Here is a 17,416-nt window from a genome sequence, read left to right as displayed (position 1 = left end):
AGAAAGAGTCTGTATATATATATATATACATACAAAAATATTCTAAAGTAACTAATTAGTAAGATCTTCTATATATATATATATATGTATATATATGTTAGTGGGGGAGGGGATTCAAACACAAGACCTCTCGGTTGTTGGGTTAAATGCTCTTTACCATGAGTACAACTGTAATAATTCCTAAATTAGCGTATGAAACATAAAAGAGATTGGAGCATTTCAAAATATAACTTCATAACAATAGGATTTGCATCATTTCAATTGTATAACAGCCTCCCTTTTTAAGTTTCTTTTCTAAACCAATGAGAAATATAAAACCGTGACTATTCTTTATTTCTGTTATTATTTTCTCTTAAAAAAAATTCAATTTAGTCAACTCATTCTAGACATAATGGCACAAAAAAATCATCAAATTGAAGGCAGGGTACATTCATATTTTGGTGCCTCCACAATTGAGAGGCCACCATAGAGTAGTTTCAAGGACTAATCTAGATAGCCCATGCCCACCACATGAGAAACCATGTCCTGTTCTGAGAATCTTATTCCTTCAACAAGCTTGACAGTTGACGCCATTGCTTTCTTTTCCACCTTCTTTTGGTCTCTTCTATGCTACACCTGTGGGGTCCTAACTTCTGAAAGCAAAGGATAATAAGAAGTCAGATAACTCTATTGCTTGGCATCATATTTATTCATCAACATTTATCTGCTACTAGCATGCTTCCTATATTTCCAAATTGATGTGGAACAAAGAAGGAATACTAGAAATAGGGGAGAAAGAGGATAGAGAAAGAAGATACAGCATGAGATAGAAATAGATTAAACAAGAGAAGTGGAAACAAAATATATACTTAATCAGAATACTCGAAGCCTGAAAAGGCAATCCCAAAATAACTTAAGAACCTGGAAATAATAAAATACTGCAATAATAAGTAAATCCAAATAAATAATTCTAAGTTTTTTTTTATAAAAACATTGCTGGCCATATAGTTACTTTAGTAGCTGTTTCTTCACTTCAACTTGGTTCCTGTGCCTCAGCCTAAAAAATTCCTAATTTATCACACAAACAGGTTTGAAGGAGTGGAGGATTCTCTTGTGAACTTGAAGGCTAGATTCTTAAGAGGAAAGCGTATATTAATGGAAGTCCCATTTATTCTTTACTTTTTTCATTGATTCAATGCTTTCTTTATACTCTTCTTTGAGTGTATACCTATTGTGTACTTAGTAGGCTGTGCTTTTATTAAATAAAGTTTCTATTTAAAAAATTTATGCATAATACCAAACTATAAAGGAACTATTTCACCAAAAAAAAAAAAATTTAAATAAAAAAAGCTATTAACAAACTACACTCAAGACAACCTTCTAATGATTATATTATGAGATAATTACACCTTTGGTCCACTTATTATTTCATAATTTCCGTGTTGGTCCATGAATTTTTTTAAGTACCAAATTAGTCCCCGAATTAATTGTCGTTTACCACCTTAGTCCATTATCAAAATACCACCAACGGACGCTAAGTTTTGTCATGTGTGGCGCACCTGGAGGAGCAAATCGGTGATTCATGTCCCCTCCTCTCCCTTCTGCACTTCCATGTGCTCCCCACGTGACCAAAATTGACGTCCATTTGGGGTATTTTGACGGCTGGACTAATGTGGTAAACTTCAATTAATTCGTAGACTCATTTGACACTTAAAAAAAATTTGTGGACCAGCACGGGAATTATGGAATAGTAAGTGGACCAAACGTGTAATTATCTCTTATACTATAACATAAGCCTTTTTTCACGTTTTCCCCATATGGGTTTGTCCACTTTGGCTAATCCTGTTCTTAACATAAGCATTTATTTTCCATCTCTGCATTACCATCAAATTTCTTTGTTCCAAACTTTTATTGGGCATGTCGCAGCTCAGTATTACCTATAATTAAATGCATTCAAATTGTGGGTTGACAAGATTTTCTTCTCTTCTCCATTTGCATGGCGATCAAGGTCAGTATGAGCGCAACAGAAGTGCATAAAGAGGACTTCCAATGCCATATAAAGTAGTGAACCAAGAGGACTTTCAAAATTGGGTGACCTATCTTAAGATAACTATCCAAAGAAATCTTAATCAGTCATTTAACCTAATTTGGATCATCCATGACCGCATAAAATAGTTCAAATTTCATCAAACATCACTTCATTTGTTAGTTTTTTTCCTAATATGAACAACACTTATAAACTCGATTTTTTTTTTTTTTGTTTAAATTAAATCTTCAACAATCCCATTAAGAAACTCTTAAGCCAAAAGCAATTCAAAAGGTTTCTCTTCCCTGGATTTGATGAGGGACTTCTGGAAGAATATGGAACACAAAAAGACAGAAGAATAGCTAAATAAATAAAAAAAAAAGGTGAAAAACGAATGCAGAGAGTTTATTTAAAACTAACTAGATATAATCAAAACAATCTTAAAATGGAAACTGAGAGACTGAGAGACTGAGAGTTTTATGACCAAGCAGAGAAAAAAGAAAAGAAACAAAAATCTAAGAGTTTAGTTAATTGAACAGTCAACACTTACAAAAACCGTCAGAACAAACATAATCCAAACACACTTAAAAAATATATCCAATTTTACTTTTTGTAATTCTAATAATCAACTTCCCATATGATCACAAGTTTTATTTGATTGAGATGTAGCAAACGAGGTTCAGCTCCTGATTAATAGGAGTCAAACTTAAAAGAATAACTAATAAGCAGAAGAATCAATGACCACATGCCTGCTATATAGTATCTCCTTCATATTATATAACAATATATACTTTTGTGTGTGTGTGTGTCAGAACAATATATACTTCAACTTGCTTTCAAACAACAGTAATCTATCAAGTCTCATGGACCTGGTTTCAATAACCTACTTATACTTTACAATCCACTAACAAATCCAAAAGGTTGTTGTTGTGCTTTGAACTTTTCCCGTGAATTATATTTATTCTTTTCTTTTGAGTTTACAGTAGTAAATATCAGCAAATTCAAGTTGTTTTTGAAATGTGAGTATTCATGGCATCATATACTATGTGGCTTTGACAATGCTGTAGTTCTCCGTCACAAGTGGGGAAAGAAGACATGTGATTAGACCTTTAGCAGAAAAGGCTTCCTGAGGTCTACTGCCTACTTTATTGGAGTAGAAATTTATGAAATCTAAGCGATATTTGGCACCTTGTACCTCTTAAAGATTGTGGAATTCTCTTAACTCATAACTACATATTATTAGTTCTGCCTTGCAATTATGCAAACAAGCTCAAATATTTATATGCTCCTAATTTAGAACAATATAACTCATATGCCACTAACTAATGTAGTGGGTAATGCTATCACATTGTTTTCTGCAGAATGACAACTTCAGTAGTGGTATGGTTGTGATCATGCAACCAAGTATCTGCACCAGAGACTGGAAAATGACTTTGCAAATCATTTTATACACAAATGTTAGACTGGAAATATCATCACTTCCCAGATTGGCAATGTAATGGCTCCATAATCCATTATAGGGTAAAAAACATTTTATTTCTGCAATGCTGTTTTCCTTCTTTTTTCTTTTGACCTGATTTGTGCAATGATTACGCGATTAGTTTTCTACTTCTCTACATTGTCTCCTTGTTTCCATGCTCATTTCTTACATAAGATTTTTATCTCTTCAACATGTTTATGAAATGAAGCAACTTTTTGGTTTTCTTGGAAATTTAACTGACAGAAACTAACAGTACTGGTAGGATCTCACTGCGAGGTCCTGTCTCATGGATTCCAGTTCTACAAATAAAAATGGCAATACAACTTAAACCCCCAAACACATGTAAGCACCATATCACCAATGACTTGCATATGTAAGAAGCATATCACTATTCACTTGACTGGTTTCATCTGCTTTTAGGCAAAATGATAATCACACAAAAAGAAAACTTAAAAAGCATAGACACGTTGCACAGGACAATTAGCATTTCTGTAATGCCATCGAATGCAATTGAGAACATAAACTAGAGAGTGCACCTATTTTGACAATAAAAAATATGTGAATCATCTATTTCCTGGAAAAACAGAAGACACCCATTTATTTATAAGCTCATCCCTAATTTACTACCACCAAATCTTGACCTAAATTGTCGTCAAAAATCAGAAATACACAATCAAAGCATAAATGAATTCATCGAAAAAAAAGAAGGGGAAAACCCTATATCCACCAACCTCATCATCACTCATTCAACTGTTGCAGCTCAGCCTTCAACTGCTCAATCTTGAGCCCCATAGACCTTTGCAATGCCGCCTTTTTGTTCTCCGGCAGCTTAGCCAACAGCCCTTCAAACAAGTCCAGCACTTCCTTCACAGCAGTTCGAGCACACTCAGCCTCCTCATCGAAATAAACAGTCTCTTTGGACTCCATGGCCATCTCTATCTCCTCCCTTGCCTCTGCAAACTTGAGGTTGATCATGTCCACCTCTCTGTTCTCATCAAGCTCACCCGACCCACCACTGAATTTCCGCAGATTTTGGCCAGTTATGAACTGGGTCCTCCAGCTTGAGAGAGTCGGGTGAAGAAAATGGAGGGAATTTGTGGTGGGTTTGTTGGGAATCTCGGGAGTCTTGGGCTTTGTCAATGGAGCTGAGTGTGAAACGCGCTGAGCCGTACTCGTTGTGAGCGAGTTGAGGGAAAAGGGTTTCGGAGAACGTTTGAAAGGGTGTCTGAAAAGCAATTTGCAGAGAGGAATGTGTGAATGTTGATGCATTTTTGCTCTACCAATTTGCAGAACTGAATAAAGGCATATAACTTCAATCTCGAGTCTCAAGTCTTAACCCAACTAAACCCTAAACCCCATCACTCTCTACGCTGCCACGTGGCACCTCACTAAACGGGACTTAATAGCACTCAAAATACAAGCAGAGAATCCACCGAGAACAGGAACAAGAGAAGTGAATAACGTGAGGGTCTTGGTGTTGCACCGCAGCACAAGGCTCTAACTTTGCTGAAGAATAAGCGACATTGATCAGGTTCTTTCTGATTTCTCTCATTTCTATGCCATATATTCATTTGTCTCTCATTAAGACAACCCGCCATCTGTTCTTAGAGTCCAAGTTTCTTGTTCTTAACATTTGCTTCATTCTCTCATCAATCAAGTAATTGTATTTTGTGAGGCCAACTGTTTGTTTGAGCTCTCCTGAGATGGTATCAGTAGAAAAAACGAATTGGGTAACTGAGTTTTGATAAAAACCAATCCGTAATGCAGTGTCGTTCTATGTGATCATTTTGCATGTTTTGTACACTGTTCTTTTGAAGCACTGGATGTGTTTGATAAAATTTCTGAAAGAGATATGTGCTTTGGTGCGTTTAATCATCAATATATGGGGGTTGCTTCTTTTTTACTGTTTGGGGTATATGAACCCCGTCAAAGCAATGCGGCTATAAATTGAAAGCAATTGAAAGAAAATCCATTTGCATTTAAAGTTCCTAGTCAAGTTGGTTTTGACTGGGAGATATATACTTACATTGGAGTAAATTATTAGGTTGGCTTGTTTACTAGCATGTGAAAATTGGATTGAGGTACATTCAAGATTGAGTAAGTTCCACAAGGAACATTAAGCCTGACTGCAAAAAATTGACTTAATTAAGGAGACAATTAGATTTTCTAACCAAGCTTGTGCCATATTCTATAGTTACAATTCAACCTTTTATGCCTATTTCACTGCTTCGAAAATTGATCTTCAGAGTGTTTGTTAACCTTTCTTCTCTGGGCATATGAAAGGTTGTTTATCTATGGTGTATGTATTTTCAATTGCTTGGAGAAACATTGATTTACTGAAGTCGGGATACATAATAATCTTTTTTTTACATAAGGCATGAAAGTAAGCTTTCCCAATACTAAAAGTCTTCCTGTGGAAATATATGTGAATTTTAAAATTCGAATGTTTCTAGTGCTTTTGTAATAGAGGATTGTCCCTATTATCTAAGTGGAACTTTTTCATTTAATTTTGGTTAAAGTAATTTGATTGAGCACCATTAGTTTTTTTCTCAGAATCAATAGAGTAGTAAAATACAAATTCATAAGGTCTACCTTTTTTTCTTTGCCTATATGATTCCCTAGATATTTTCAATAGTTGATTTCTTATTGTTTTTGGCATCACTGTGTATCTCTTTAAGGTTTCATGTCCTGTCTTTTTTTTTTTTTTAACAAAAATATCTTAAAATAAACTAAGAAAAATACAAGAGCATCAGCATTGTCCATCAGTGAACAAGCAATCCACCAGCCGTACTGGAAAATCTCTACCATCCAGCACAACAATCTAACTAAACAGCAGCTCCTCATTCTGCTTGAAGAACGAAGAATGGAATATATCTAAATTCATTAGATACCAATGCCTGCGATTAAGCCCAAAAGCACAGTCTATCCCACAAAAAATCCACCCAAAGTCTAACCTTCAAAACCTTCAGCATTGTCCACCCAAACTGCCCCATACCTTCAAAAGTCCTAAACTTCCTTTCCAACCAAACCACCCAAAGGGTAGCCGAGCTTTTATTCTCTCTTTTTGGAATTTTTTTTTATACTCATATGTAGCAACTGATTTTTTGATATTTGTGTGTTTTTTGTTGAATATCAACTTAAGAAACTTAGAACGCATGATCAGCAATGCTCTATCATGGGAGTTTGGGTTGCTTTCTCATGCATTGGAAGTTCCTACTTATTATTGTGGCAATCAGTGACAGAAATTTTATCAAATTAACAAGCAGGATAGTTTGGTGCATTGCTCTAATAAATGGGGGATCCATCATTTTTCGATAAAATGATCAGTCATCTTGGTCAACATCCAAGTACAAGCATCATCATTCTACTTATTAACCTGAAAATTTGTCTATATTTTGCTTCCAGTGCGAGTAGCAAACATTTTCCTAATTAATTGTAAACAGTGAAGTATAACAATTGTTGCTTTTATTTCACATTTTATAGAATTTTCAAGCTTGAATAATAAATTTCTTTTATGCTAATGTTGAAATATTTTACTGTCTTTCCTATCTTGCATTACTCCCATGTATTATTGATGAATTTTATCCGCTTCCACACATTTTTCTTTCTTTAAGTATAAATTTAAGTATGTGGAGATATATTGAAACCTTAGTGTATATGTAATGAAATGAAGCAAACTATCTTTTATAAGATTTTTGAACTGAATTAAATACCAGATGTATATGAAAGTTGGATTGATGTAGTAGGATGTTAGCACTTCCTAATTATGGGCTTTCTCTTGTCAACCTATTATGGTGCTCTTAACTTCATTATGTTTGTTGGTGTTGCACAAATGTATAAATTCCCCCAAAAATTTTCTAAAACCACTAATACGTAAGAAATTTCCGTCTCAGACTAAGAGTGTTGGTGTTGCACAAGGCTAACTTTGCTGAAGAATCATCAACGTTGATCAGATTCTTCCTGATTTCTCTCATCTTCTATACCATATTCATCTGTTTCTCTTTAAGACAACCCCATATTTTCTTAGAGCACAAGTTTTTTGTTCTTATCATTTCCTTTGTTCTTTGTTTAAGCAAATAGAGTGTAACTGTATTTTGTCATCCCAACTGTTTGTTTGAGTTATCCTGATATGGTCTCAGTAGAAAAGAAGTTATTGGAAAAATGGGTTTTGATAGAAACAAACCGTAATGCAGTGTCGTTGTATGTGATTCATTTCACATGCTTCATAGAAAATATTGTTCTTCTGAAGCACTGGATTTGTTTGATAAAATGTCTGAGAGAGATGTGCTTTGTTGCATTTATATCATCAATATACGGTTGTGTGCCTTTTTTTCTTTGGAGCAATGTGACGATAAGTTGAAAGCATATCCATTTGCATTTATGTTTCTAGTCAAGTTGCTTTTAATAGGGAGATATATGCTTACATTGGAGTAACTTTTTGGGTTGACTTGTTTGCTATCATGTGCAAAATTGGATTGAGGTTCACCTAAGAAACTGGTTGTGTTGCATACTCTGTTATTGGGTTTGTTTTTGTATGAGGGTTAATTCTAATATAGAGTATGAAAATTCAGAAAACATGCTGCCAAAACTTTGAGAAATTAGACAATTATTCTATTAAGAAGTTCAAATATCTAGTATTAAAATATAGATCCTGTCATTACGTGCAGGGTGTGAAAGAGAAGGTCATTGATGTCAATCATTTGATAACATTGGTGGATAAATTCTTTTCTGACAATGGTACCAGAATCCGTTGGCTCACTTTTGCACCAGTGCTCCAAAATAAAGGCGTTTGGACTTGGGATTGCTCTTCATGCCTCTGTGTTGAAGATATGCATGCAATCTGATGTTTTCATCTCCAACAACCTTCTCAATATGTATGCCAAGTGTGGCAACATTGTATCTGCTCGTAGGGTCTTTGATGAGATGTCTGAAAAAAATCTGGTTTCTTGGTCAGCAATGATCTCTGGTTATGACCAGGTTGGAGAGCATTTAATGGCAATCCAACTGTTTTCTCAAATGCGGCTTGTGCCTAATGAATATGTATTTGGTAGTGCTATCAGCGCGTGTGCCAACCTCATCGCACTGGCTCAGGGGCAACAGATTCATGCCCAATCAATCAAGTTTGGCTATGCATCCATTTCATTTGTATCAAATTCACTTATCTCAATGTATATGAAATGTGGTTACTGTGATGATGCGTTAACAGTCCATGCTTGTGCATCAGAACCAAATTCCATCTCTTATAATGCCTTAATTTCTGGGTTTGTAGAAAATAAGCAACCTGAAAAAGGGTTTGAGGCATTCAAACTTATGTATCAGCGAGGTATTAAACTGGATCATTTTACTTTCATGGGAGCTCTGGAGATTTGCACTGATTTAGGCCATTTACAGACAGGAAAGATATTACATTGCCAAACAATCAAGCGTAAACTTGACTCCACATTGTTCATTGGAAATATGATGATAACAATGTACTCGAGGTTCAGTCTGATTGAAGAAGCAGAGAAAGTCTTCAGATTGATGGAAGAGAAAGATGTCATTTCGTGGAACAGCCTCATAGCTGCTTGTTCACATTGTTCTGATCATGCAAAGGGTTTGGGAGTTTTTAAAGAGATGATAGATGAATATTTTCTAAGGCCAGATGTCTTCATGTTTGCCAGTGTTTTGGCGGCCTGTGCTGGGCTTGCTTCAATTTGTCACGGAAAGCAGATTCATGCTCATCTAATCAGAACAAGGCTGAATCAAGATGTGGGAGTTGGTAATGCCCTCGTTAGCATGTACGCTAAATGTGGTTCCATTGGATATGCATATGATGTTTTTAGCAAAATGCTCCATCGAAATCTTGTTTCATGGAACACTATTATTGCTGCATTTGGAAATCATGGGCTTGGAGGGAGGGCCCTAGAACTTTTTGAGCAGATGAAGGCACTAGGGGTGAAACCAGATTCTGTTACATTTGTTGGACTTTTAGTCGCTTGCAACCATGCCGGGCTGGTGGTCCAGGGAAAAGTTTACTTTAATTCTATGGAAGAAACATATGGGATTGCTCCTCAGGTAGAACATTTCTCATGTCTCATTGATATGTTGGGACGGGCTGGGAGATTAACTGAGGCAAAAGAGTACTTGAGCAGATTTCCTTTTGGGCATGATCAAGTCATTCTAGGGAGCTTGCTTTCTGCATGCCGGCTGTATAGTGATGTTAGGATTGGGGAAGGTTTGGGTAGACATATTCTACAACTTCAGCCTGTCACTACTTCAGCTTATATTTTATTGTCAAACCTGTATGCTTCAGATGACATGTGGGATGATTCTGCAGAGGTAAAGAAAATGTTGAAGGGTAGTGGTTTGAGGAAGGAGCCTGGTCATAGTCTGATTGAAGTGAAGGGAAAGCTGGAAAAATTTACAGTAGGTGATTTTTCACATTCAAGAATTGAAGACATAAAGGACACACTCAGAACTTTGAAATGGCCAGTGTGTGAAATTTCTTACACTCACTTAGCATAGTCCTCTTTCATAAAGGTTTTTTGTATTTATGGATACCTAAAGCTTGTCATTAGATGTGGAAAGTTGCAATTTGATCACCACCTTAAACACCTTCAAGGAAAATGGCAATGACCCTGCTGTATAGAGGCTACTCATGCAAATAAAATGACGTTCTCTTCCCCAAGTGGGACAAAGAGTACAAAAGTTGAATACAAAAGGAAGCTATACTCTTGCACATGGAAATTGCTCCTCATATAGAACATTTCTCATGTCCCATTGATATGTTGGGACAGACAGGGAAATTAGCTGTAGGAGAAGAGTACTTCATCAAGTTTTCTTTTGAGCATGATCCAGTCATTCTTGGGGAGTTTGCTTTCAGTATGTCGGCTGCATTGTGCTGTTATGGCTGGGAAATGTTTGGCTAGAATCTGCGTGTCAGTACTTCACCATATATTCTATTTTCAAACTTGTCTACTTAAGATGAGATGACAATTGTGGGATGTTTCTGCGGAGGCAAGGAAAAGGTTGAAGCGTAGTGGTTTTAGGAAGGAGCCTGGCTGCAGTGTGATTGAAGTGAAGCAACTTTGGAAAAATTTATAGTAGGGTGTTTTCTCATTCGGAATTGAAGAGATAAAGAACACACTCAGAACTTTAAATTAACCAAGAGTGTGAAGTTTCTTCGATTCACTTAGCATAGTAATCTTTCAGAAAGGTACAGTATTACAGTTTTTGAAAAAATCTTGCCTGTTTTGAATCTACAGGAGTTATATTCTTCATCTAGATATAAAGTATTGCAAATCAATCTTTCTTAAAGATATGTTTATTTGTGACATGAACAGGAGTACTGAACTTCAACATGGACATAAGGTCTTGGACATCCAAGATACAAAAGGTATGCGAATTGGCCTCCATGTGGCTCTTGTGCAGTAGTTATGTCATTTTACATGTTATGAATGTATTATGAGTTAATATTATTAAGTGGAAAAATGTTGGAGAGTTTTCTGCAATTGTTTTGATTAAAACATACAGATAATTATAAAATCCTTATAATTGATGCCCTTGACATTGATATTTCTTATTTGGAACATGAATTTTTGTTTTTTGTTTAATTATATTTTTATGATTGGCTAAGTAGGAAAGAATGATGTTTAGCACATTTGAATAAGAAGAACTTGGTGTAATCTTTTTATTTTTTTAACCTTTTGTATAAAAATTTAACCCTCAAGGACTGGGACCATCTTTGACCATTTGAGAACCTGAGTTGCAGCTGCTGCTTGGTCTAGTTTCTAGAGTCCTACATCTGTTTGGAGTGATGTAACTTTGATATATACCACCTGCAAAGGCTGAATTGAGTCGTAGGAATTATCTATGCTGAATGCATTGAGGCAATGATGGAGGAAAACTGTACAGCTTACAGTATGTGCTGAGATCTAGAGTGATCCATCTTCTGGGTTTGTATTGTTTTATTATATATTCCACGTTGATGAGAGTCATCGATTTACACATTTTTCATCTAGGTTCCTCAGCTCTGAAGTTGAAATCAGTTCCAGGTTGAGGCAGATATCTTTACCTAACAATTTTTATCTCACCTGCTATTCTAATCTTTTTATGTATAGAGTAGTACCCAAAAGTGATGTTCTTACTTCAAGGAAGAATATCCTTACTTGAAGCTTCGTGTATATATATAGGGGAAATTTTCAAGTAAGGATGTCCTTACTTTAAAAGTAAGGACATCCTTACTTTAAAGTAAGGACATCCTTACTTTAAAAAAAGTAAGAACATCATCTTTGGACCTACAATTCAATAATCGGTACCGTCCATATTTTAGAACTTCATTCAAAAATCACCCTTGCAAAAAATCAGCCAAATCGGAAACTGTTTAGCCAGTTTATTACAGCCAACATCATTACAATTTTATCTGATGGACTGTACTTGTCTGTACAGTTTAGATTACCAAACAATTACCAATTTGACTGATTTTTTGCAGAGATGATCTTTGAGGAGGGACCTGAAATATGAACGCTTCCAATACTGCGCTACCGGGTGGTACCTAGAGAGGATGCTCTTACTTTTCTTAAAGTAAGGACATCTTTACTTGAATGACACTAATATATATATATATATATAGGGCCCTTCCGTTGAGGTATACCTCATCTTAAACATGATGAGGTATGATTTGTGGGACCCACTCCGCATTGTAATTTAATTATAGAAACTGTCTATTTTTTATGTCTCTATACAAGGATCATCCTTACAAAAAATTAGGTAAATCAGAAACCATTAAGACATCTAATTATGATAGAATAAATAGACGAATATATGGATTCCATTAACACTTGAAATGATGGCCCTTTAATCAAATGGTTAAATGATTTCTAATTTATCTAATTTTTTGCATGAATGATCCTTGTATATAGACTTAAAAAATAGACGGCTTCGATCATCAAATTACAATGCAGAGTGGGTCCCACAAGGCATAGCTCATCATGTTTAACTTGAGGGATATCTCAAAAGAAGGAGCCTGAATGACATCTTTAAGTTCATGTGCTACCTAAAACAGGAACGCTTCCAATACTGCGCTACCAGGTGGTACTTAGAGAGGATGCTCATATTTTTCTTAAAGTAAGGATATTTTTACTTGAATGACACTACTATATTTTATATATATATATAATCTGCTTTCCCTTTACAACAAAAACTGTTAGGCAGCACATGCATTTCTAAATTCCCCATTCCCCTTTACAAAATATAGGCATGGCAGCATTTTAATATATTATCTTTATGATATGAGCCATCTATGGCCATTGTAGAAGGCATTGCTCCAGTTGCTCTTTGGTCTATTTTCTGCAGGCCTATATTCGTTCATGAGCAGTATGTGTTGGGCTATATTTAGTTGGCGCAGTGATAAGCTATATGCTGCATTCAGATACACCAACAGAAATACATTTGCTGCAAAGCTTACAGGGTATGTGTGAGATGTAGTAGTAAGTATTATGTGTTCATATATTGTTAATGCTGGAGCATCATTTGTACATCTGTTTTAAAAATGATTTCCATATGTTTTTTTTCTTTTTAAAGAGTAAAGTTAGATTATTATTATTATTATTATTATTATTATTATTATTATTATTATTATTATTATTATTATTATTATTATTATTATTATTATTATATTTTTAGAAAGGGGGTTAGGTCAGCATGTTGAGGTCTAAAGTCTCACCCTTATTTATTTTAAGATCTCACTTCATGTGTATCACAGTCACTGATCAGTTTAGACTACATGCCTACAATAATGAGTACAATATGTGGATACTCATATGACATGAATAACAGATCACATGGATATTATCCATGCTGCTATACTGATTTGAGAACTTACTTTCTCAGAAAACCAACCAGTTTGTCGACTGGTCTTCATTTGCTCAGGATGCCACTTTCTTCATAGTTCTTAACAGCAAAAGCAATAGTCTCTTCTAATGGCCTATACTCCCAACCAAGTGTCTGCAATTTCTCTGAACTCATCTTCACGTTTTCGACTACTTCAGTGAAACTGTGATATGCACAATACTGATTAAACCCAACAGAGAAGTAACAAGAGGATTGATAAAGTGATCATTGTAGTACTCTGCTTACAATTGGTGCACCTTTATAGTTAGGATACACGCTGCACATCATGTCCACTAAAGGCTGCATTCTTGTCATGCATGTATGATGTACAAATGTATCTGCCCTCCACTTCTGGCTTTTTATACGCCAGCTATAGCGCTTCGGCAACATAGCATACTTCAACCACAAGATGAGCAGTATTGACATTCAAGTCTCTAAGTCCATGAATTGAAACAGGTAAGTACAAGGAAGGAAATAGAGGGAATTTGGTCATTAATCATAGTGTATTTCAAGTATCAACACAATGTTAAAACAGTTTTATTTTCAACATAATGTGCACTAACACATTGCATGATAGTCATTTGTCTTTAGAGACTATGGATAAAAAGCCACAAAGGAAACAATGAGACTTTAGAGGAAAGGTAAATTTTCTGAAATAACTCATTTTAATAACAAACTTACTTTTGTGATTCTCATTTCCAAAATTAATATTTTTTAACTCTTTTGACACTTTTCAGACCAAAGTACCTATTATATATGTGCTGTGTCAACAAAAAATTTTAGAATTCTTCCCACAAATCCCCCCCCCCCTCTCTCTCTCTCTCTCTCTCTCTCTCTCTCTCTCTCTCTCTCTCTCTCTCTCTCTCTAGCTGGCACACCTCTGCTGCCTCTAGACCCAAGCCGCCACCAGGTCCAAATGCTCGCCATGTGTGTCACACGAATCTTCTAGCTGACCTGCAACCTCGGCCACTGCTTCGACTGCGAGACCATCGAGTGGCTCAACGACCAACTCAAATTTTCTTAATTTTTTCTTTGGAAAAGAAATGAAACTTTGATCTCTTGCGTGAACCTAGCGACAACCCTGGCAACTTAAGGGTGTTTTGGTCCTAAAAGTATCAAAAGAGTAAAAAAATATTAATTTTTGAACTGAGAGTCAAAAAAATTAATTTGGTATTAAAAGGGGTTGTTTCACAAAATTTTCCTGGAGGAAACTATGACGAGGACGTGTGGTGGGAGCGATTGAGATTCAGATCATGCACCACCTCTTAGACCACCACACGATGGTCTAGATCAAAGGGACGTATGAGTGGGTTTTTTTTGGCAATCTAGTTATATAGCAAGGAAGAGGGGAAGGAAGTTTCATCTTCGTTGTTTTCATCAGATCGACCATCAGACGGCCGAGGATTGAAGGAAATATAGGGTTCAGTGAGAAAGAGAGAGAGAGAACCTTAATTCAAACAAATAATAAAATTGTTTTAATAAATGCATACAAGGAAACAAAAAAGAGAGAGAGAGGGAAGAATCGGTATTTTTAAAAATAAAAGTCAACATACACTCAATCTATGTTGACTTAGGGATTTAGGCAAAAATCTAAGGTTATGAATTAACTAGGATTTAATATCAAGATTTCATTTGCATGTTTTTAACACATGTCCCATATGTTGTACTAATTATCAATTGGACTCATATATAACTTGTGTAGGATAATTAATTTGATGATTGACATTAGAACAAACAAAAAAAATCTTATATGTAGAAGCAAATCGATCAAAAGGGATTTGCTGGCAACAAACAAGTATCTATTTATTTTTTTATTTTTTGAAAAAATGTACTAACATTGAAACGTCGTCATTTAAATCACTGAAATGCACGAAGTGAATATAAACTTTTCAAAAAACAAAGAGTAATAATATCTTAAATGGAGCTGAGGGCATATGAGAAATTCACAAAATATTTATTTTCAAAAATATTTATTGGCAAGTAGTTAAAGGGTTAACACATAAAAATTAAATAGGAATTACATGAATTTTATTGACAGAAGTATATGAATTGTTTTTTTTTTTTTTTGGTTTTTTTGAAAATTGACAGAAATATGAAATCGAAAGAATTTCTCTAATTTACTATATAGTAATATATACCTACTCTAAACCTCTGTTATGAAAAGAGTTCTTTTTTTGACCACTTATGAAAAGAGTTCTTAAAGCTTGGGTTTTAACCGATTAATTCCTTGATGTTTAATTTGAAAACTACCCAAACTTAAGTACGACCAAAAAAGCTCAATGTAAGCAAAAGTCGCCAAGCTAAATCCCGAAAATATATGCAAGCTAGGCAAACCAACTCCAGTTAGCAAAACAAAACCAGCAAGAAAACCAAGCATCACCGTCCTATAAATTAATTCGTACGTCCTAATTATAACTATTAATTATGCAAGTTATAAATAAATTTTTAATCCTAATTAATTTCCACAAATTAATATTGGTAATAATATATGCATAAGCCCCAACAACTTCTCTTAACCACATAATTATCACATTCATTCTCAGGAGTCTCTTCACCATCCCATGCTCATCACGTTTTTGTAAAACTAAATGCCTCCCGGCCTGTTCTATATAAACCCTTGCTTCTCATTTAACATTCACACATCTCACTCACTCATACATCCACCAAAACTGAAATTATCAAAAATGGCAGCTTACACTCCCAACCTCTTCATTCTCGCAGCTCTGATCTCTCTCACCATGCCTTTCGTGGCCACTTCTCGACCTTTGAATGACCCGATGGAGACGAACCAGAACCTTGCATCCAGGTTGAACTTGGATGAAGAATCATCTAACTGCTGGGACTCTTTGTTTCAACTCCAGGCATGTACTGGTGAGGTTGTCATGTTCTTCCTTAATGGTGAGACTTACTTAGGGCATGGCTGTTGTGAAGCCATTCGGATCATTGAACACGAATGTTGGCCCACCTTGCTTGGCTCGCTAGGGTTTACCATGGAAGAGACTGATATACTCAAAGGTTATTGCGATCAAGCTGGTCAAACTCAATCACCTCCTTCGGTTGATGAGCCTACTAAAACAGTTGTTCCTTGAAGACCAATTTGGCTTTTGGTGATTTGAAATCATCAAGAAATAATGCATGGGTCTCATGCTACGTAGTTCACGAGCTTACTAGGGTTTGTTTGGTTTATGTTGTGTTTTAATTGCTCTCACGTGCGTTTATGAGTGTATTACTAATTAAGAGTACTGAAATTAATGAAATAATAATCATCAGTTTCTGTTGAAGTCTATGCTAAGCACTGCATGATTAGTACTTTAATTTTCCGTTACAAATAATTAAAATGATTCAACATTGATTTTAAAAGGTTGAAGAGCCATTTTAATAATAAACAAAAAAGTTAGAACACGTATGCTGACCTCTCAAATTCAGGTACGTACGTGGTGAATTGCCGTGGATCATGTTCTTCATGTGTCAGTGGATCTGCTTCTCTCACCTAAATTCTCCATACCCATATGGAGCTTGGAGATGGACGCTATGGCCATCTACTGCTTCGCATTGAATTGCTTATGCAGATTCCTTAAAGGTTTAAGGGTGGCCAATTAAGTCGAATTTTTAGGGATATGTATGAAATTGACCCTTTAAACTAAGAAAAATAATCAAAATATTATTTATAGAAGTTAAAACCTGTGTCGTACCTCGATCTTTTCTTTCTCTCTCTCTCTCTCTCTCTCTCTCTCTTACTCTCTTATTTAATTTTTTTGGTTATTTATTTGTAAGGGTAAATTTAAGAAAATATGGACAATAAATTTGAGGAAATTGGTGTCCATAGAAATATTTTGCATAAAGTAGTAAGCAGAGAGAATGTAATCTTTAAAATTATAGTGAGGCACAAGTTGCACAATTTGAGATAACACAATCTTAGTATATATTACTGTACTAGTAATAAATAATATTGATCTCATCATAAGTTGTTGTCAAGTTATTCTTTTCGGCATCCAAAGCCTCTATTTATAGTGAGCAAACCTTAATAGATGCGTTGGTTCCCAAGAGTCACGATCCTTCAA

The 17,416-nt window shown here is 35.3% G+C and overlaps 2 protein-coding genes and 1 pseudogene across 6 annotated transcripts; 2 read left to right on the top strand and 1 right to left on the bottom strand.

The window, feature by feature from the left end:
* Positions 1 to 310: 310 nt before the first annotated feature.
* Positions 311 to 4,916, bottom strand: LOC147277502 (embryogenesis-like protein). Of its 2 annotated transcripts, none has more exons than XM_086255479.1 (2): positions 4,217 to 4,916; positions 311 to 632 (listed from the first exon to the last, which is right to left on the bottom strand). In XM_086255479.1, the coding sequence occupies exon 1, from the start codon at positions 4,752 to 4,754 to the stop codon at positions 4,224 to 4,226; it is 531 nt and encodes a 176-aa protein (XP_086111605.1). In that variant the 5' UTR covers positions 4,755 to 4,916; the 3' UTR covers positions 311 to 632; positions 4,217 to 4,223. The 2 variants fall into 2 exon arrangements, with proteins under 2 accessions (XP_086111605.1, XP_086111606.1); XM_086255480.1 differs by having other exon boundaries at positions 311 to 629.
* An 11-nt stretch (positions 4,917 to 4,927) lies between these two features.
* LOC147277501 (pentatricopeptide repeat-containing protein At4g13650 pseudogene) lies at positions 4,928 to 13,792 on the top strand (annotated as a pseudogene). Of its 3 annotated transcripts, XR_015124068.1 has the most exons (8): positions 4,928 to 5,016; positions 8,153 to 10,680; positions 10,808 to 10,860; positions 11,236 to 11,518; positions 11,956 to 12,047; positions 12,529 to 12,590; positions 12,819 to 12,933; positions 13,356 to 13,792. The product of XR_015124068.1 is annotated as a pentatricopeptide repeat-containing protein At4g13650 pseudogene, transcript variant X2 (transcript). The 3 variants fall into 3 exon arrangements; XR_015124066.1 differs by having other exon boundaries at positions 11,956 to 12,590; XR_015124069.1 differs by lacking the exons at positions 12,529 to 12,590; positions 12,819 to 12,933; positions 13,356 to 13,792 and having other exon boundaries at positions 11,236 to 11,384; positions 11,956 to 11,974.
* A 2,247-nt stretch (positions 13,793 to 16,039) lies between these two features.
* On the top strand, positions 16,040 to 16,444 carry LOC147277500 (egg cell-secreted protein 1.1-like). The gene has a single exon (XM_086255650.1). The coding sequence runs from the start codon at positions 16,040 to 16,042 to the stop codon at positions 16,442 to 16,444; it is 405 nt and encodes a 134-aa protein (XP_086111776.1).
* The last annotated feature ends 972 nt before the right edge of the window (positions 16,445 to 17,416 follow it).

The sequence above is a fragment of the Dryas octopetala genome, chromosome 8 (assembly GCF_963921425.1).
Source record: "Dryas octopetala chromosome 8, drDryOcto1.1, whole genome shotgun sequence".
Classification (NCBI taxonomy): Eukaryota; Viridiplantae; Streptophyta; class Magnoliopsida; order Rosales; family Rosaceae; genus Dryas; species Dryas octopetala.
Note: the sequence above shows the minus strand (reverse complement) of the source record. Positions and strands in the feature narration are given on the sequence as shown.